The 21,978-nt window shown below is 37.8% G+C and overlaps 1 protein-coding gene across 1 annotated transcript in view; it reads left to right on the plus strand.

Moving 5' to 3' along the window:
* LOC126165849 (kinesin-like protein Klp98A) overlaps positions 1-19,699 on the plus strand; it is a 385,655-nt gene extending 365,956 nt beyond the window's left edge. The window contains exons 22-26 of the mRNA XM_049920354.1: positions 6,068-6,172; positions 6,446-6,494; positions 6,581-6,641; positions 13,570-13,745; positions 16,427-19,699. Of these exons, the coding sequence (XP_049776311.1) occupies positions 6,068-6,172; positions 6,446-6,494; positions 6,581-6,641; positions 13,570-13,745; positions 16,427-16,663 (628 nt within the window). The 3' untranslated portion in view covers positions 16,664-19,699. The remainder of the gene's footprint in view (positions 1-6,067; positions 6,173-6,445; positions 6,495-6,580; positions 6,642-13,569; positions 13,746-16,426) is intronic.
* The last annotated feature ends 2,279 nt before the right edge of the window (positions 19,700-21,978 follow it).

Raw genomic sequence — 21,978 nt, forward strand, 5'->3', positions numbered from 1 at the left:
TTTAATTCACCAGAAATGCTCAGAAAATGATTGTTAAATACTGTACATATATCTGATTCATCAGTAACAGAAATATTTTTACTATGAACTGACTTTATATCGTCGACCTTGTTAGATATAATACACATCATCAAGGAAACACAGTGAGCAAGCAAGGAATTGTTAATGACCGAAATCAAGAAAACATTCTTTGCACATAATCAACTGAAAAACTTGCACTAGATGGTGATGGTCCCATTACTGTATTCTAGGGCACTTCACTGACACTGTATGCCCTTTTAGGACTGATCTAAGGCCCATGCAACACAAACAGCTGCTTGCGGTGCCAATCTAAGAGGGATAGAAGAGGCATGTGAAGTGCACTGTGTGGACTGTGTATCGTCAGCAAACAAGTTGTTAGGACATTGCAAATGTGTGATTATGAACCAGCACTGACTTAAGTATCAAGAACAGGCTCACTTATCCATTTTCGACTATGTTGGAACATCAGAAGTTGTCTTATATCAGCAGCAAACTGTACCATATTCCCCAGTATTGCACAATCTGAGTTATGGCAAGGGTGAAATTTGAGGCCAGTTAGATGGGGGATTTAACTGACATTTCAAATAAACAATACTAACTAGGGCAGTACGTCATACTAAAGCTAATGGCAACTCGTACCACACATTTGTGTTTTATCTTGCAAACGGATCGTTTGTGAACACATGTTTACTGGAACTTTTTTGCTTTTGTTATCGTACATTTTTGTTCATCATAAAATAAATGGGTTCGGCTATGAATGACAAACGAATCACAGTGTAACGGTTGTGATGTGATTTGCACAAGCTGTACTGTACAATGTGCTTGACCACACAGGTTTCCCTTCAGCAGTTGTAGCACTGTTAATTAGATAAGCCCTTCCAGTCAGGTTGTGCCAAATTCCATAGGAAAAATTAGTTTTTATTTGTACTGAGGCCATAAACCGCATAAAAAGCAACAATGAAATTGATTTTTGAGTGTTGTGAGACTGGCACAAGACATGTTCAATAAGATGTCCACCTATTTTTCTCCCACAAGTTGAAATCTAGGAACACCATGTTACACAACAAGAATGGAATGTTTCAGGAGTCACGTTAAGAATGCATTGCACAATGTGTGCCATTAATGCAGCATTGAACACTACATCTTTCAGGTAATCTTGCAGCCAGATCTCACATGGACTATGATCATGATCTAGATGGCCCAGCTGTAGGGAAATGACAGCTGATAATTCTAGTATGTCCAAAATGCCTCTGCAGTAGGCGCTTCACCAGCTGTGCAATGTGTGGAGAAGCACCATCTTCCATAAAAAGATTCATACCCACTTATCCAGAGTGCTGGAAGGTCGGAATGATACTGTGCACAAAAGACTGTCATAGCCTTTATCAGTGACAGTACAGGTAACATGAGCTACAGGACCCATCTCCTCAAAAAAAAAAAAAAAATGCCTTATGGTAAACAATCCCATCAACCAACATCACACAGTTGCCTTTGCAGAATGAAACAGTACTGGTTGACATACGAGTGGATTTTCCATTGCCCGTATTCTGCAATTTTGTGTATTAACATGTCCTTGGAGATGTAAATAGGCTTCATCTCTTGTCAGAATGTTCCGTGGCTGTTCATTGTCCTATTTCATGCCTCCTAAACATAGGTAATTTTGTATGGATAGTAATGCAGTATGTTTCATAGAATTTTATGCACATCCACAGTTTGAACAATTTCACATGCACTGCACATATACATAACCACTTGCACCCTCCCAAAGTGTTGTGACCACATCTCTTACTGATGTCGGACCAGGTGTTTTCCTCTGCCACAGTGCTCTTTTTTCCAAAGCCTTGACAGTCACCATTCTTGTAAACGAGCTTTACTGGCAGTGTATGATATTGCAATGAGACAGTCATACTGAGCATCCCAGAGAGAACTGAGGGACAACCATGTACCCACTGTTGTTTGTTTTGCATATTCTGCTGCTTACACCACCATCTCGTCTAAGCTGTTTAGTCCCCCTTAAACATCCCAACAACCACCACCACCATCTCGTCTAGTGGTAATATTTTTGTTAAGTTGTTTTTGTTTCCATGATGTTTCCCCCTTCTTCAATAATATTCCATTAAAATTCCACATCATTGTGAGCAGTAGTTCATTTTACAGCATTTTGAAACTGGTACTTTAATTATAATTACCCTGTATATGATTTTCGGATGGTGCTGTCAGCAGGAATCAAACCCATGTCAATGACCTGAAAATTCTGAACACTGTCAGTCAATTATGGAGGGTGATTATTATTTATGATATTACTAAAATAGTTCTGGTTGGATGTTATTAACATCAGGTCATTTTCACTAATGATTTGCAAATGCTCTTTGCAGCAAAATACCAAGCACTTTGCCCCTGCTCAGTAATAAGGAATAAACCATTTGCAGACACAAAATTGTGTTCTGTAGCCAACTGTGACACTTCCTCCTCTCCTTCCCACTACGCAGTCAGTGATGGTGTCAAAACATTGTGGTAGCAACACTTGATTACAAACCACAGTGTTCAGTTGACCTCCTTGAGGCTTTTGTTCCACCCAAGTATGGTGCTTTGTGACTGCGTTATCAGTGTGATGACAGATATAAAAGGGCTTGCTTTCTTCTCATTTAAACTTTGAAACAGAGAACTAGATTCATTCCAGGAGAGAGAACAAGGAATTTACTTGTGGGTTCCATGATGAGCCAGTTGGTGAAGGTGAAACAGAAACCTCCTTAATGTAAATTTTTCCTATTTCATTGTTGACACAGCTATCTGCTCACTAAAAGATATCTACTGAAGCGCCAAAGAAACTGGTGTAATCTCGCATATTCAAAAACAAAAATATGCAAACTGGCAGAATACGGCAGTCCAGTTGGCAATGCCTATATAAGACAAGTGTCTGGTGCAGTTGTTAGATTGGTTACTGCTGCTACAGTGACAGGTTATCAAGATTTAAATGAGTTTAAATGTGGTGTTATTGTTGGCACACAAGCAATGAGACTCAGCATCTACGGGGTAGTGATAAAGAGGGGATTTTCCCATACGACCATTTCACGAGTGTACTGTGAATCTTAGGAATCCAGTAAAATATCAAATCTCCGACATCGCTGTGGCCAGAGAAAGATCCTGCAAGACTCGGACCGACGACGACTGAAGAGAATCATTCGACATGACAGAAGTGCAACTCTTCCGCAAATTGCTGCAGATTTCAATTTCAGCACGTGTACCATTCAACGAAATATCATCAATATGGGGTTTCGGAGCCAAAGGCCCACACGTGGACCCTTCGTGACGGCATGACACAAAGCCTTACTCCTCACCTGGGCCTGTCAACACTGACACTGGACTGTTGATGACTGGAAACATGTTACCTGTTCAGATGAGTCGCATTTCAAATTGTATCGAGTGAATGAACATATACAGGTATGGAGACAACCTCATGAATCCGTGGACCCTGCATGTCAGTAGGGGACTGTTCAAGCTGGTAGAGGCTCTGTAATGGTGTGGGGCAGGTGTAGTTGGAGTGATATTGGACCCCTGATACGTCTAGATATGACTCCGACAGGTGACAAGTACATAAGCCTCCCGTCTGGTTACCTGCATCCATTCACGCCCATTTTGCATTCTGACGGACTTGGGCAATTCCGGCAGGACGTGCAACACCCCCCGTGTCCAAAATTGCTACAGAGTGGCTCCAGGAACACTCTTTTGGGTCTGAACATTTGTGATGGCCACCAAACTCCCCAGACATGAACATTATTGAGCATATCTGGAATGCCTTGCAATGTGCTATTCAGAATAGATGTCCACCCCCTCATATTCTTGTGGATTTAAGGACAGCACTACAGGATTCGTGATGTCAATTCCCTCCTACACTACTTCAGGCATTAGTCGAGTCCCTGTGTTCTGGAACTTCTGTGTGCTTGCGGGGGCCCTATACGATGTTAGGCATGGGTACCAGATTCTTTGGCCCTCCAGTGTATTTGAGCTCATGAGCATAGTTAGAGCAAGAACTAATACAGTATTCGTGATCTGCAGATGTAGGATGATGGGAAATTAAAAGCTGTCTGCATGGGTCTTGAGCTGTGTTAACTACTGGTGATGAATGTGACACCAGTGAGAAGGAATTAAATGATGGAGTTCTGATCTTAGCACCCAGTCTTCCTGCTGGAAGTCCACTACAGGGTTTATTATCTTATACTACAAAAAGAAACTTTATTATCTTTTTTTCAGTTCTTTTGTAAGATCAGAATTCTTCTCGACTTTCTAAAATATTAAGTACTTAGTTGTGAGTTTTCTTCACATGTAATGTGCAACATATGCATTCAAACAGTGTCGTCTTTAATATGTCAGTATAAAATTAGATGATAATTTTGTATTCTGTCCCACTCGTAAATTATAGAATGAAAATATTGCATTATCTTTAAAAAAAATGTGTTTTTCACTTTTTTTAATAAGTAGCACATTTTTGTTGAAACTAGAACAAAACAATAGGACTACATCTTCCTGCTTTCTCTAAAATATTACAAAGATATCAGGAATTACCTTAAATATAAATAAACTGTTTCTTCTTGTAATATTTAGCACTAGAATACAGAAATTTATGTTCATTACAGAGTAATGTTTGTGTACTACTTATTATAAAAAAAGCAACCCATTTCCATGATCACTAAATTTAGAATAATGTTTAAAGTCCTTAATAAGAGACCTAGGAATAGTGACTAATGTTTGTTGAAGGAGAGGAAAAGGAAGAGGAGGAAACAAATGATATATCACTTGTGTGGAAAAATGTTCTTGAGCCGGCTGTGATACCTTTACTACCGTGGATAGAACAGCCAGTTCCAGAGGCATACCTTTAACACTTTCAAAACATTAATATTAAACATCAATTAATGATGCATCAAAATGCAATAGAGAAATCAAGAGACAGAGATTTGAGAGTGAAAGTTCAGTCACTCTATTGGTGCCTGTTCATTGTAAGCACTAGAACTTGAAAATTGTGGAGATTGGTCTGACTCCCTTAGGCTCAGCTTGTTGAGTATTCTAGAATCCCATAAAATCTGTACTATGCAGAAGCCATCTTCCCCCCTTCTAGTTCATGGAGCTAAACAGCATTTCACTAGCTACTACTTGACAAACATCACTCGATATCAACAGCTCTGAACAACTTGAATGTCATTCAAATACATGGAAAATATTCGAAATGCGTCATGATAATCTGAATTTTGTGAGGCATTATTAAAAAAAATGTTTCAATCTATCTATTGTGACAGCTCCACTACAGAGTCCTCAACTATGGGCCACACATGCACTGAAGTACATTTCCTCTTGACTATAGTGGAGCTGTAGTAACTGTACTTGGAAACTTGCAGCATGTTACATTGTAAAACTAACTGTTTCCACATCACAGTGAGAGACTGTGGTTATGAGCCATAAAAACATTCAGATAACTAAGCAAAAGTATAAGATTTGGATGAACAGATATGAGTCCTTCAGGGGATAGTGGCACTGCATTTTTTATTTGCACAAACTGTAAAACAGGACTGTGTTGACTTAGTAATAAATGAATGTTACGAGTATCACACCTACCACTCCCATAACACAGTGTCTCTTACAGTTATTCTCAGTGTAAGTGGCATCTTCTGACTTTTTTTTCAAACTTGTAATTGATCAAATATTACTAAAAGAAGCATAATCATTAGATGTTAAATTAGAATTAGCTTACTCAGAACATAAATAATAGCCAGCCCTAAGCATACCAGTGAAACATTTTCTATGGGTTTTCTTCATCCAGGTGCTCAAGGGCAATTAATAGTGTTGACACAGCTCATCACACTAAGTTTGTCAGCCTTGTTCTGACATTACACAGTTGAAAAACAATTGGCCATTAATCATTTAAGCTGAGAGCCTGATAGAATTTCCATTATTGCATTTCCACTATGTTAGTTTATGTAATAATAACTTAAAATTAATGTATGGTATTTGTAAAGACATTAACTGTTAATATTACATCATTTGTTCACTTTTACAGGTTATCTGAGAACTTGAGTGCGAGCTTGAGGATAGATACCCACAGTTATCAGGAAGACAGTCCAAGACGCAGAGCTTCGCAGAACATACATAAGAGAATTCTTCAGTATGTGTCATGGGATTGCACACCCTTTATATACATGCTAAGGCTACATTAATTTCCCTTACTACTTTGTTAATTACCCTTATTACTGTATTCTTGTCATTCCTTTTTTATGATTTACGTTTTGAATGCAGCATAAAAGATGTCTGCAATTGGTAAAGATGGCATTGAAATGTTATCATATATTACATGCCTATTGTGATTATTACTTATCTTCTACCTTTTGATGATAATGCTAATCCTGTTTCATTTAATAAAGTTTAAATTTCCTTCCAGTGGCCGACTTGGATCGCCTGTGAGTCCAATCCTCTATACTTCAAATTCTGTAAGTGATTGTTTTTCTTTTTCTTTTTTGTTGGGAATTTGTGACTTGTGTTTCTAACGTATCTTTCCTTTTTTATTTAAATACAGAGTCAGGGAGATGCAGATAGTCTTTCTGCTTACAGTCTCAGCATCCCTTCCCCCATATCTGGTGAGTAGGCTTAAATCATATATAAAATATGAATAGATAGTGTTCAGAAACCTCCAGGAATGCACAACACTTGTATTTAAATTTGGACAAAACATGCCAATTTTGAACTATGAGAGAGAATTTTTTCCCTTAGGAGCAAATAAAAGAGAAATATGCAGTAAGTTAAAGGCTAAAAATTCAGGAGGGTGATTTAGGAGTTGACACAAAATTTTTAGTGCAGGTCAACACAAACCACTTTATATATTACTAGTACTGGTATATCAATGTGACTCCAACACAAGGTTGATAAGCCAAACTTGTTAACTGATGTGGCATCACATTGTATTATTGAGTACAAAAATTTACAGTACTTTGATGTTACATTTGTGGAAGGGAAAAAGAATATAACGATGAAGGAATTTCAATAACAGTAAAAGCAGTTAATATATTGAATAATACAAACTACTATGATTTTTGAAAATCCAGGGGAAACAAAATTAGCAACCCAAGGAGAGGCAACCACTTATATTAGAAGTAGTTTTGACGGGCTAGAAGGTGCACGATAATGTCTTGATGGCTACAACTGAGCTGTTGACAACTATGGGACACTTTTACACAGTGTTGTAATAACTGTGCTCTGTAGAGCCTCTCACATAGGAGGATTATCAGGGATGTGGATTGACTTGTGTTTAAATTGAGAAAGATAAGTAGACATAGAAGAATGCAGTGAAGAAGTGCTGATAGCAGCTAAAAGACATTCCCATAGTAAACTCCAGGTGGGATGGGTGATCAGTAGTAGACTGGGCCTTTCGAAATTTGCACTGTGAGTTAGACAAGTGGCCTTTATGTGATAGATCCCTCAATTTTTCATAAGTTGGTCTTCATGGAAGTACCCCAGTTCAAGTATCGTTTATACGGATGGCTCAAGAGTTAAAGACCGGACGGGCTACACCTTTACGTGCTCCAGGACCAATGAGAAATATCCCTGACTAGTCAGCACAGCCTATTTGTGGTAGAATTGGTGGCACTTGTGTGTGTCCTTCACTACATTTGCAACCTATCACAAGAATGCTTCCAAATCTAATAATGCCTAGGCAGCAAATCAGGTTTTAAATTTCACCCATCAGAGTAGTTTGTATACTTTTATGCGAATCCTTTATAGTTATCGTCCGACCGGCTGCCATACGGGGATGGAGGGTTTCCTCCTTCTGCCTTTTCGGTCCTGAGGGAGCCTCTGGCTGCCTCCTTATAGAGGTCAGGCTCAACCCTTGACATATCCGCTCAGTTCTAATAGTATCCATAATTATTTTATATTTTAGTGCTCCTCCTAATAGGTAGCCAACTTGGCAGCTGTATTGACTTTGTGTAGCGGGAGAGGCAGCCAGTCACAGTGCAGAGGTGGACTTTCCGCTGCAGGACAAGATGCCGTGGGCCTGTAATAATTTATTGTTAACACCTCTTATGGCTACCCTATACCAATTTTCTTTTACCATCTATGTGATTTAAAATCAAATGTTTTCTCATGTTTCTAACATGCCTGTATTGAGAGACTGATGACCATAGCAGTTTGATCCCTTAAAGTCATGTAAACCATCCAGCAAGAAATTGTTGAGTTCATCACTTGGCAAGTTGTTACGCAAAACTCTATTACTGTTACCGGTAAAATATGCGATTAAGTCAAAATTTTAGTAGGACCACGAGTCATTAATCTAGCACACAGATTCAATCCTGCTGTAATGAGATTTTCACTCTGCAGCGGAGTGTGTGCTGATATGAAACTTCCTGGCGGATTAAAACCAGCACACAGTTATAATCTGCCAGAAAGTTTCAATCCTGCTATGTCAAATAAGCCATCATGCTTTGCATTAAGCACACGAGCAGCTCTGATGGACAAATGATGTAAATGAACAGTGTAGCACCATACAGCTCTGATCAAATAAAAAGTAATGAAAAATATTACATACACCAGAATACATTGTTTTTAAACAAGGAAAGATCCCCAGTGGTGGGATCAACTTTCTGAATCAATCTATATGGGGAATTACAGTCTGCAACTGTTCACCCTGGTGGGGCCTCGTTTGCGAGTAATCAATGAAAAAAAATTTTAGAATTTTGCGGCATACTATATTGCCTTAAAAAAGGTATTAGTTTACAGCCTGGTTGCATAGCTAATAGTTAAGGTACTGACTTCACATGCAAAAGCTTACTGGTTTGAATCTTCTCAGATACCTAAAAACTATTTTATTTTAAAATCTTTATCAAAATGACTGTGATATTTATTTTTATTCAATTAATTGGTTTACATGCAATTTTTTTCCTTTCCATGTGTCACATCATATTATTCATCATATGAAATACATCATTTGCTCTTGTTTTTCTATCAATCAGTCCTTTTCCATTTGGAATCTTACATTGACTGTGCAGTGGTGTCAAAAATGTGTTTTTCGTTACAGGATGTACATCTTTTTTTATGGCAATGGTCATACACAATTTAAAACATAAACTCTTATTGCACTCCAGACAAAGTAATGTGGATGATGATTTACGCAAAAGCAGGGATTTTAAGAAAAGTGAAATTCAAGCAAAATGATAAAGAGAAATAATGATTGCAATAACATGGACAAAAAGTCAGGTGACAAGGTGGAAGTAATTAATATCCATCTTTTTGATTTGCAGCTTCTTGTATTGGCCGTGTTTGCAGTTAAAATTATTGGATGTGAGGTCTGCCAGTTACACAAAACACCGTTTTTCGCAGTACCCAAACATGTTTCGGCACCACTGTGCCATCATCAGTGGGTTTTCGTTTTTATTTATTCTTTACATTTGGTGAACATGAATTTTCTGGATCACTTTTGTGTTAATTATTGCAGGTAGCTTGTCATGTTTTCATGTGACAAGCACTTCCATTCTCCGCATCATGCTGAGATGTTGTGATTATTAAATTATATTGTTAAATTATATTAATTAAATCAAAGATAATAACAACAATAATTAAAATCACATGAACAAGGATTCCAATTGGAAAAGACTGACAGGAAGAAAAACGAGAGCAAATTATGTATCTCATATGATGAAGAATATCATCTGACAAATGAACAGAAGGAAATTGCATGTAAACGAATTAGCTGAATAAAAATAGTGACCAAAGTCATTTCTATAGAGATTTAAAAATAAAATAGTTTCTAGGTATCCAGCGAGTCTCAAACCAACAACCTTTTGCTTGTAAAGTTAGTACCTTTACCATTACACTATGTAACCATTTTGTAAATTAATATCATTTTTAAAGCCACGTAACATCACATGAAATTCCAAATTGCAGCTAAAATACCATGTAATTGGAAAAGGTTTATTAGTATCATCACCACACAAAGAAACAAATATGGAAAGGGTAGGTTGCTACTTACTACACAGAGGAGGAGGCGGGCCACAGACAGGAAAAATGAAAAGCACACTAGAAATATTGAAGCTTCTGGACAAAGTCGTTCGTCAGAAGTAGAACACACTCACATTCACACAACAACATCTCTCACCATGTGATTGAGGCCCAACTGCGACTACATCTGAAGTGAGCAGCAATCTGGTTGGGTGGGTGATGGGGCCAAGGAGATGGTCTGAGATGGGGAGGGGGAGGATTTAGCATGGCAGGAGTGGGGCAAGATGCTAGTGCTATCTATGGCAGCATAAGAGAATGTGATGGGTACAAGAGAGGGCTGCTGTGTACATCTACATTGATATTCCACAATCAACCTTACAGCACGTGGCAGAGGGTACCTCATACCACTACCACCGCTAGTCATTTCCCATCCTACTCCACTTGCAAATAGAACGATGGAAAAATGACTGTATATGTGCTTCTGTATAAGCCGTAATGTTATGTATCTTCATGGTCCTTATGCGCAAAGTATGTTGAAGGAGTAGAGTCGCCTATTTGTAGCTACAGGGTCTAAGATATTTCCATTGCTGAACTAGCAATCCAGGACAGTTTTCAGAAATTGTGTTCAAAAATACTTCGCATTACTGTCAGTCTGTACCACCTGTAAAGAATCCATAGACATCTCAGTCTATACTCAGTAGGTTAAATCACCCCCAACCAATAATGGATGATCTGTATATTTACATGCTACTGGCCATAGACATTCTTTGAATTACCCTACAACTGTGACAACACAATCAGGTGACCAATAAAAACATCCAACAATTAACTTGGTTTCACTTAGATCTGTTAAACATTACCAGATAACTTCACTGTCACACTCAACTTTAGCCTCAACAGAGATAATATTTTTGTTAACTGCAATGAACAATCCCCTTCCTGTGGCCTCTAATCTGTCTTTCTTATATACGTTCCCTGACTCACTAAATATCTTGGAGCTTTACATTGCAGGTTTCAGCCAGCTCTTGGTCCTGAGAATAATTTAAGCATGAGGACTTTCCTGGAGCTCAGCAAATTCGGGAACTTTGTTACAAATACTTCTATAATTTACTGATAAAATTTTAACAGTCAAAGTATGTTTACTCTGAATGTGGTCTGACTTCCTTTGCTGCATATCAACTGGTGAGTGTTTATCAGAGTACCCAAAACTAACACCTAGCCCAAAAGGCCATCATGTGCTCTCCCCAAGTCCTCTGATACCCGATTACCTGCTTCCTTTGTGTAGTGTACCCCTGACCCATCAAGGAGAGTCCTACAAATCCCCAACCAATAACACCGGTTAGAAGTCTCCTGGCAAGACAATCAAAGAGTCAACAAATTGTTTAGTTGAAGTCCTTCACTCTGCTCCAGACCTAAGGATCCCAATCAATTCTGGGAACAATGCTACGAATTGCAAACTCTGCTTGCACCCACATGTGAGGCCAGCAGCCTTCACCACTCCCCCAGGTGCCTATACGAACTGAGGATGGCCTCAGAACCAATGCAACAGGCATCGTTGGTTCTGACATGAGCCACAACTGGCAGATGACTGCACCCGGTATGTGCTATAGCCGCAGGCAAGGCCTCCACCACACTGTCAGACATAAATAGTGCACATTGGCTTTCTTTCCAGACATGAATGCAATCTGCTGAAGGTGCTCCATAATGTGCCTAATATTGGCAGCTAGCTCCCAATAACAAATAAACCACTCCCTCCCCCCTCCCTCCTCTTTACCTGCTCAGACACTGCTGAAGGAGGGCCACCTGTCCACTCACCAGGTGAATGGGTGAGGCCAGACGAGCAGCCTCCATACTGGTTTTCCGCCTCGAGCGATGCAGACGCATTACCACCTGCCTGCCACTCACTCTGCTGTGAAGACGAATCCACCATACTGGGTACACCAGGAGCTGCCTCAGGAGCAGAGGCCGTCAGTGAAAAAAGTGACACCTGAGGTGTCCCCTAAGACATGCCACATTCTCTTCCACCAATACATCCCAAGGCGGCAGACTGCAGGTGACAGCTTGCCCACACCCTAACAATAGAGGCTTTGGCGGTGGTGGTGGTGGTGGTGGTGGTGGTGGTGGTGGTGGTGGTGGTGGTGGTGGGGGGGGGGGGCGTAGAGAAGAGGAAAGGACTTTAGGTGCATTGATAGGATAGAAGGTATTTGTGTACTGTAGTGACAACAGGGAAGACGATAGACAGATGGACGAGACACTAGCGAAGATAATGGCGCCAGTGGGGTGGGGGGGGGGGGGGGGATGTATACAGTATACAGATAGTTGTCACATGTGCAGTTCAGAAAATCTGGCCTTGATGGGAAGAATTGAGATGGCACAGGCTGTGAAGCAGTTATAAAAGTGAAGCATACTGTGTTGGATGGCATGTTTAGCAGCCAATGTATAACATTTAATTTATTTTTTGTTTATTTATCAATTTCTGTGGGACTGTGCAAGCCAAAGCTACTTGGTCATGGCACATATCAGTACATGGTTTACAGATCCAATTGATGAACAAGCTGCCCCACACAACGCACTTCACTTTAATGACTGCTCTACAGGCTGTGCTATCACCTGGATTTTTTCCAGCAACACCAGTTTTCTCAGTTTCGCAGGTGGGAACTGTCCCCGCAACACATCCTACTTTCTTATAATCCCCCTGACCTCAATGTTCAATAGTCCCTTCCCTTCTCCCACTCTCCCACCACTGCAGCACACAAATGCCTTCTATCTTGCCAATGCATCTACAGATCCTTTCGTCTTCACTACTTCTGAACTCCCCTCCCCCCCCTTTTTCCCCCAGCATGGCCTCCGAGTGCTGAACCTAACAGCCCCATCCTCGCCCCACCACATTTGCTGTTCACATTAGATGCAATCACATTCGTGCCTTAGTGGCCGTAGTCAGTAGTTTTCTCTCTCTCTCTCTCTGTCTCTCTCTCTCTCTCTCTGTCTGTCTGTCTGTCTCTCTCTCTCTCTCTCTCTCTCTCTCTGTGTGTGTGTGTGTGTGTGTGTGTGTGTGTGTGTGTGTGTGTGTGTGTGCGCGCGCGCGTGCATGCATGTGCCAACTCCTACGTGTGACTCAGCGCTTCCTCTGTGTGGTGAGTAACAATTCAGAAATTATTTATTATTATTTTTTTTATTTTTATTATTATTATTTAGGCTGTGTGCATCATAATGTTTTTTTCCCGTGCCTCTAGCAATGATTTCTTAATGAGAAAATCATGCAACTGTACCAGTATCAGAGCCCGTGGTGTACTGCAGTTCCACTATAATGGACTAGAAGTCATTTCAATGGTCAGGGGACGGGTAGGGGCAGGAACTCCAGTACTTGAGTATTTCTTTTGATATTCATTTGGATGCAACAAAAAGCTGTTTGGTTGGAGAAATCTTTAATACTGCACCTGCATAGGTAGTTAACAAAATAATATGGTTGATTTTGTTACACAGACATACTGAAACAAAATCATTTAAGTTGGAAGTGAAGGCAATTATTCAAGGAAACATAACGTCTTTTTCTCATTTCTGTCTTTATCGATACAGATGGCTGTGCAAGTTGGGTGCAGATACCATCCTACGTTTTGCGAGGTGCTGGATCCTTCACTCACTATGAGTATGTGGTTCGAGTTTGTGTGGGTGAGGACAGGTGGACGATTCTGAGACGTTACAAACGCTTCAGAGAGTTACATCAGCGTATGTCTGCAAAATATGGACCGAAGGTGAGTAAACACAAATGATATTTCCTGCAGTGATTTGTTGCTGATATTTGGAAGTTGTGGAGAGTGTGTGGAGATAAATCGTGGGACTGGAGAATGTTTTCTTACGTACCCCAACAAAGTACCTGATATTCCTTGAGAATATTTCTCATGAAAAATAACAGTTTTTTTACTACTTTAAAATGAAAAAAACAATCTCGATGGCAAGAAGCCTTTATTTTTGTGGTTATCGGTTTGTCAGTTTTTGCCCATCTTCAGACCTCATACCATGATGGTGATGAACAGAGCAGGTGTTACAACTCCATGAATGTCAACTGCAGTTGAAGTTCCTGGAGTTGTAACACCTGCTCCTTTCACCATCATAATGGTATGAGGTCTGAAGATGGGCAAAAACTGACCGAAACCAGTAACAAAAATAAAGGCTTCTTGCAGTCGAGGCTGTTCATGTTCATTCTAAAACCTGGTATTCAATTTTTTTGTGTATTCAAGAGAACACTATTCTGATACATTCCATAAACCACAATTATTTTGACTAGCTTGTTATATTTTTTCTTACTTACGGCTTTGACATATTTTGCATTTCAGTAATTCACTGCATTTGGTTGCATCATTTTCTTTCCTTTCTTTCTTTTTAAAGTATTCTGTTCAGAGCATATAAATAGAATGAAGATCTCATTAGTTTCCTAGTAGCAAACCTGATTTTATTTCTTCCTGAATCTGAGTTTGCACAATGTCTGTATCAATGCCATTTTGGTGAACTGGTAAATCCCAATATTTTTTCCTTCGTGTTTCAGTTCTCCTGATAAAAACAAAAGTTGGCAGTTCTGACAGCATACTTATTAATAAAGAGTGTAACTGATATTGAAGTTCAACAGTAACATGGGAAACAAAAGAATTGACTGTTTAATTTAAGAAATGAATGTAACCAATTGAGATTTTAGCATATATTGCAAGATAGTAATCACAGCAAAATTGGAATCAAACACAGTTATAAGAAAAAAAGAAACTTACCTAGCACAATAAGATAAAGGCAGAAATAATTTGTCTTGTATGTTTTAACTGTCCAGGGTCTCATTTATCTGGTGAAGCATAGAAAACTATTGTAAAAAATAAGTAAGCTTAATTGAGAAAGCTCCTCAGAATGCCATTCGGGAGGGAGAGAGGATGGAGTAGGAGAAAAATGAACAGTTAAATACTACTAAATTTGCAAGATTTGATATTCTTAAAAGTTAGAAAACGCAGAGAAGCTAATTGACAATTTAGAGATAAGGGAAATACACAACGAAAACAGAAATATATAGTATACGTATGTGGTGTGGAACATATGAAATGAAATGGAGGAAGCCACAAATAGAGGAAGAAAAGGAGGACATAAACAAATGGAAAATGATGGTAAGAATGAGGCAGAAGTAATCAGCATAAGTAATTTCACCTTACATTGCCCAAGAAAATTAAAGGTTTGTGTGAGGAGTGAACTGGTCAGGCATAGCTCAGTAGGTAAGAACACATTTGAGGACTAAGGCTCAGCTTTGAATTTCCAATTTTTAATCTTCTGGTGATCTTGAGACATGGTGATGGTTGTGGTCCTTCTCTACAAATCCAGCATCGTATGTGACACTGATCTACTAATAATGGATGGTTTGACAGAGACCTTTCCTGCATTTTCGCTGTTTAGGAAATGTGCCACCTCAAAAATGACCTCAGCATTAACCTCAGTGTCATTATAAAGATGCCTTCCACACAATGGTCACTTTGTGCAATGTCAGGAGAATGTAGAGAGTCAGCAAAATGTGAATTCCCGAAGAATCTGCATGAGTGACTGTGCCCCATGTAGAATAAGCCAGGGAATTATCACTGAACGAGAGCACACCTCGGGGAGCTGCCTGTGGTGCTTCATCATTACAGCTTCCTGTAATCTCCCTGGGAGTTTTGGTCCTATGCTTCCATGACAGTTTGTTCCATATGAGTATAATCTGTCAACACAGTTACACGGAACCATCACCTCACCTGTTGATCATCAGTTCTTCACCTTCTTCGGCGGTGCTGAAACCATATTTTCATTACTTCTTTTTTTTTCCTGTCTTTTGTGGAACTATGCCCAGCACTTGCCCATGATGATTGGGCAGCTAAAGTCTAATAGAAATGCAATATTTGTGCTGCCACCTCAGTTCAGCGGGCTGTACGGGTGGGTGTGAGCAGTTGCGAAACCTGATGGATGTACAGCTGAATAGTTACAGTTACTTGTATGTGCAGTAACTGTTCATTTGCACTTCATTTGCATTCTTCCAAGTACCATTTTGACTACCTGGCATGGTGATATGAAAATGTGTCCCGACTCGAAACTAGTCATCGAGCAAATGAAAAAAGTGAAATTTGCAACTTTAGCTGGTTTTTTTTTCGTTGTACTGAAAAACTTAATTGCATAGTTTTATTCATTCAACATAATTAATAAAAATACTAGAGGGAACCATAAGTGTACAGCTGTTGCAAAAGACGAAACTTGGAGTATATCCAATAAATAATTGAGTGTGCACGTGTCCACACACACACACACACACACACACACACACACACACTCCATCTTTGACTTCGAGGCCAGGCCTCGGCAGCCTCCCCTCTGCTTTTCTCTCTTTGAAGTGTATGTGGTACCAGAAATATTCAAACATGTTTATTTTTTTCTGCAGGTAGAAGCATTGCCATTTCCTCCACGCCGCTTCTTCTCAAAAAAATCAGAATCTGTGGCTCGACTGCGTCGTGTCCAATTGGAGACATATCTACGGCAGCTGCTTGAAGTATGTTCCACAATAGAAAGTTGTCCTTTATTCTCTTGTGTACAGAATCCAACTCGACTTGCACTTCTCGAGTTTTCTTCTTTTTTCCGGAAAGGTGTGTTTGAAACAGGGAAGTTTGGCACAAGTTAATGCCATTTTGTAATGGAGAGCAAGCTCTTTTTGGACTAATGAAGTGTGATACATGTTATTAAGTAAGCAGTGTAATAATTTATTGCAAGCCAGCTACTTATGCTGCTCTTGTGCAACTTTTATTTTACAGAATTTTGTTCTGAAAGTCTTTACTGGTTTTGTTTGACGACACACTCAGCTGTTTAATGAGATGCATAGCTGAAAAGAGTATGTAAATGAAGAATGATATATGTAAAGATTGGTTGAGCATGGAGCTTAGTATTTTGATGGCACATCATATTTCCATGACAAAAGTGTTTTGTAATTTTTTAACAGTGTAGTACACACAGAGAATAGCAATATTTAATTTTTGTTGATATTTACTTTTCTACAGTATTCAGTGACGTTTCTCATTTCTTCTCTTCTTTTAATGATGCAGACAAGCTCATATTTTTGTAAATCACAGATGAATATGTAATGGCCTGTAAGGTGCAAACTGCTTATACCTATTTACTTTATTTTATGGTTTATCTAAATAAAGTTTAGTGTAAACAGGCTATTCTGTAAGTGATATGAAAATACTATAATCTGTTTAATTTCCAAATGTATCTGAATTGAAGAGTGGTAATCATGTGAGTCTCAATAATAAAAGGAGATGTTAAAAAAATGTAAGAAGGGAGGAAGATAAGTGGCTACAATATTTTGGATTTCATTATTATTATCCTGCAGATAAAATTTCTCTGATTATACCAAGTGTGAAATATTATACAAGTTGAAGTAATTGTAGAAACTGTTCAATTTTAAGAAACTGTGCTCAATAATATTTAGTGTAAAATTATTTCTACAATATTTTCTTCATGATGTGGGATTAACTTGATTAAAATACTGCTTTAATGAAGCTTTTAATAATTCTATAATTATAATGAGCATCTTGTTTGTATATCTGCAAATGTATATTTTGCCCCAGTTTCTCTATGTAAACATTGTAATGATTTTCCACTTTTTGTCCTCACATTATTCATCTTCACCCTTTCCTGTTAGTCTTACTCCTTTATGTCTTTCAAGTAATTTATGTTGAGACTAATCTGCCAAAAGCATTATATAAAGAGACGTTTGAGTGATTTAGCGTTACTCAATTCCCTGTCTTACAACCTGTTTGGCAGTTCTGTACATGATACCTCATAGAGATATCTTGCAATATGTATCCAAAATAACTTGTTGATCTCTCTCATTGAGAGATGCAATAGTAGTTAACACAGATGAAATTGGACCCCTATTACTTTAAAGGTATTTGTAACCTATAACATAGTCATGTTATCAAAATGAGTATGAAAGGCATTCAGTACTATTCTTATCATTATTATTTTAATTGTAAGATACAAACTCACTCTTTGTACATCATTCCCTGATAAGCCGTGTTTCTGAAACTTTAGAATACAACACTAACTTCATCATCATCGTTATTTCCTCCTCCTCCTCCTCCTCCTCCTCCTCCTTTCCCCCCCCCCCCCCCCCCCCCATCCTGTTTTGGAGGGGTGGTTGGTTTATGATGTATGGATGTGAAAGAACTGTTGTCAATAACAATTATTCTTTGTTACTGAGACAAATGCATTCTTGTAGGAGTTATTAAAAAATGAATGCAAACAATCCTTGAGAACTGTAAGCTGTATCTTCAATTTTTTGTTTTACGTTGTTAATGTAGGAAACAATAAGTACTGAGTTATGGTCACCATTTTTTTCATGAAAATGATTTGCAAATGCATTGATTTTGCACTAATAAAAAAGTAAGAATCAATGTAAATTATATTTAAATAGCACTTGTCTAATGACTATGCATGGATTGTGAATTGTTGATATTCACCATTCATTAGCTTTCGAAATCATTTGTCAACCCTGCTGTTTGCAATGTTCTTCATTTTCTCTTTACATTTTGAAGAAGCGTTCAGTATGAAAAAATTACATTGAGCATTCACAGATTTATGTTTCTTTTTGGGTCAATTACGGTTTTTAAAGCAATTTTTACTTGCAATCTTGATTTTTTGTCTTATTTGGACAATATTGTCTTAAGTGTAGTGAATTTGCACTGGGTTTATTCCTATATGGAAGTTACCTGGTTTAAACTCTTGTCAGAATGAAGAGAGTACCATTTTATTGTTAAAATAAAAAAGTTGCACAGTAAATGGAAATTAGTTTGGCTGTTTCTCATATAAACTGACTAGTTTGTGTAATATGACAGGAAGGTGCTTCTTCTTTCTTACCTAATTTGGACCTATGCTGTTGGTGTTATTGTGGAAAATTCTCCCTCTGTTTATTGTTCATTGCAGAAGAGATGACAAGTAATAAACTAAATAACAGTAGAAATTTATCCAAAAAAATATTTAAACTTAAATGTTTTTGATAATGTTCAGAAATTAATGGGAAAAGGAAGTGATGAATCAACAGAAAATTCTCTCCAGAAAACTATAAAGTTATAACACAATTGGTGGCTAGTGCTTTCCTTCAGGACAAATGTCTGTACTGCAAATAGACACTACTACATACACTATCCTAGCTTTTGGACCTAACAGTTCCTTCCTTCTGGAGCAGAGAGGTATAGATTGGGAAAGGTTAAAAATGAAATCTATCCACCCATCCTCCCCGAGGGAGGAACTGTTAGTTCTCAAAGTAAGGATACTGTATCTTTTCTGGCACTACTGACAGTTCTTGTGAAGGTACTTACCACAAGTTCTGTCTGAAAAGAAGTGATATGGCAGAAAACAGGATGTGAGGCACAATAAAACATTTAGTTCAATAGTTCTCACAAGGACATATTTAAATATGATGGTGCAGAAGAGTAATTAGTAAATAATGCAGATCTTTCAGGAAGTTTCCATCTCAGAAGGGATGCTTATTGATAAATTATCTCCAAATTGTGAGAAGGAAATAAAATTGTTACCAGGAGTATAGATATAGATAAAAAAGAAATTACAAGAGGAAGGAATGAAGAGGTTATATTCACAGGAAATAGTGTAGAACATAGAGAGGAGAGGAGACTAGATTCACAATGAAGGGAGGCTGAAAGAAAAAAATTATTCTTAATGCAGGAGAAAGTATAGGTTTTACATATTGTTACACTTAATAGGACATCTTTCTTCTTACATTACAATGCTTAATTGATCTAAACTATTATTGTTTTCCTACTCACCATTCACTCTTAAAGACTGCCAACATTGCATTTCCTTTTTCTTTGCCTCATTGCATTCATTATTTATTTAGTTATTTATTCTTTTTTTGTTATGTTTCTTTTCATGTATCCCAGTTTTTCATCCTCATGTTGATGGTAGCTTTACCATTTCTGCTTCCTTTGTTTGTGTGTGATTGTTCTCTCTTCTGCTACTCTTGATCTACTGTTAGTTTTAAAGTCTTTGCTGTTGTAGCTCCATCATAAGTAATCTCCTCCACTTCCTCCTCCCACCCCCCCACCCCCCCCACCCCCACCCCCACCCCCAACCCCCACCCCCATCACAGGTGTTAGTATGAAATTATCTATCCTTCAATCCTTCCTGTCTGTCAGTTTAGTGCTGTTACATTTTTTTTTATCTTGTGTATATCTTAACAGACAAGTTGTGTGTTAAATCATGTTTAGTCCTAAATGTTCATGAGTTTCATTCCCACAGGGATTGGTAAAATTTCGTTTTTAAAGCTAAAAGTAAAAGGCACAGAAAATAATTTGAGTGCAATACACAAAAATAGTGTTCTACATGTCAGCTTGTTTATTTACTGAGTTTTATATTTACGTAACCTTCTCTCCAAAGAATCAGCATTACAGCTGCATGAAAAGCATATTAATAGACTTAGTAATATTACTTTGGAATTCTTAGAATTGTTTCAGCAAACATGTGTGAAATCAACAGTAGGATTTCACTTTTGACAGGAAAGTTTTATTTTTCTGTGGCGTTGAGCTGCTTCTGATGTGATAATCATTGAAAGGTTAGAGTATCATCTCATGTTTTTAGCTTTAGGAGCAGGAGGAAACTAAACCTCCAGTAAACCCACTAAGTGAGTTTTCAGTTTTTGTTTATATCTTAATAAGTATGTAAACTGAGTATTCTGTGTCTTCTCTACATTATTTCTGTAACAAAAACCAAGATGGTTCTCGATTTTCCATTTCCTGACAATTCCAAACTTTTGTTGGGTATTGTTATGTCTTCCCAGTATTCTGGGTGTTCTAGTCAGTCATAATGGTTGTTGCATGTCGTACTCCACTATCTTCCAAATGTCATCCAGATTATAAATTATGTATAACATAAAAGAAAACTGTGTTAGAAATTTTTGTGAATATTTAATGTTGTAATTGTGTGACTGAAGCAATCTAAGGCTTGTGTATACTGTATAATGTGTTATAAATGTTTTTCCTGTGTGTTGTTGGATAAAATTTTAATGAATGTTAAGCCAAAAAAGTCAAACTGTGAAACAATATAACCAATGTGAAACAGTTTTTCATACATAGTGTGAAAGATTCCCAAATGATTTGAATGACATGTTGGTTGCAACAGTGAGCATATCATTTAAGGATGAATATGGAGTATTTAGTCACTTGACTGTTTACATAAACAGCATTTTAATACAATAAAAAATGGGGAATGGGGCTTGCAGCTATATTTGACATCTTAGTAGCTTTTATAATTTTCAGTTTCTTTTAAGTACATTTGCAGTATAGCAAATAGACAAGGAAAGCTCTGATCTGTAACTTTTCTACATATAAATTTGCAAAGAGTGCCTTCCTTTTTAAAGAATATTGCAATAAGTGAATTTGAAGTTCCTTTGCTCATGCTGTAAATAAAAAGTTTGCAGTATACAGTATGCACACTAGTTATTCCTTTGTTTATTTGTAAGCAGAATTGAAACAGATCAGAAGTAGTACGTAGCGTTAGCCTGGTACTAAGATTATCACTTTGATGATAGCAATGTATTATTTTGTAACATTATTTTATAATGTCATGGTGCAAAGGAAGGCATATAAACTTTTGTGTATACAGTGCTTTTGTAAAAGCTAATCTTGTCTTGCTTAAGTGACTGAAGACATAAAAAAAAGACTGATATGTGAAAGACATTAATGTGAACTGTTTATATTCAACCAGGTGTTGTTAAAAATTGCTTCTGAATGTGATACAGTTTCTCCAAAATGTGCCTGAGTACAAAATATTAACAATGATATTTATCAAAAGTTCATTTGTTTTTGAGTCTGTGTAACACACAATGTGCTTTTAATAGATTTTATTCATTGTGGAAAGCTGATGTATTCAATAAAGAAATTTTATTGTTAAACCAAATTAAACAATTGACAATTTTATGTT

Source organism: Schistocerca cancellata, chromosome 1 (assembly GCF_023864275.1).
Source record: "Schistocerca cancellata isolate TAMUIC-IGC-003103 chromosome 1, iqSchCanc2.1, whole genome shotgun sequence".
Classification (NCBI taxonomy): Eukaryota; Metazoa; Arthropoda; class Insecta; order Orthoptera; family Acrididae; genus Schistocerca; species Schistocerca cancellata.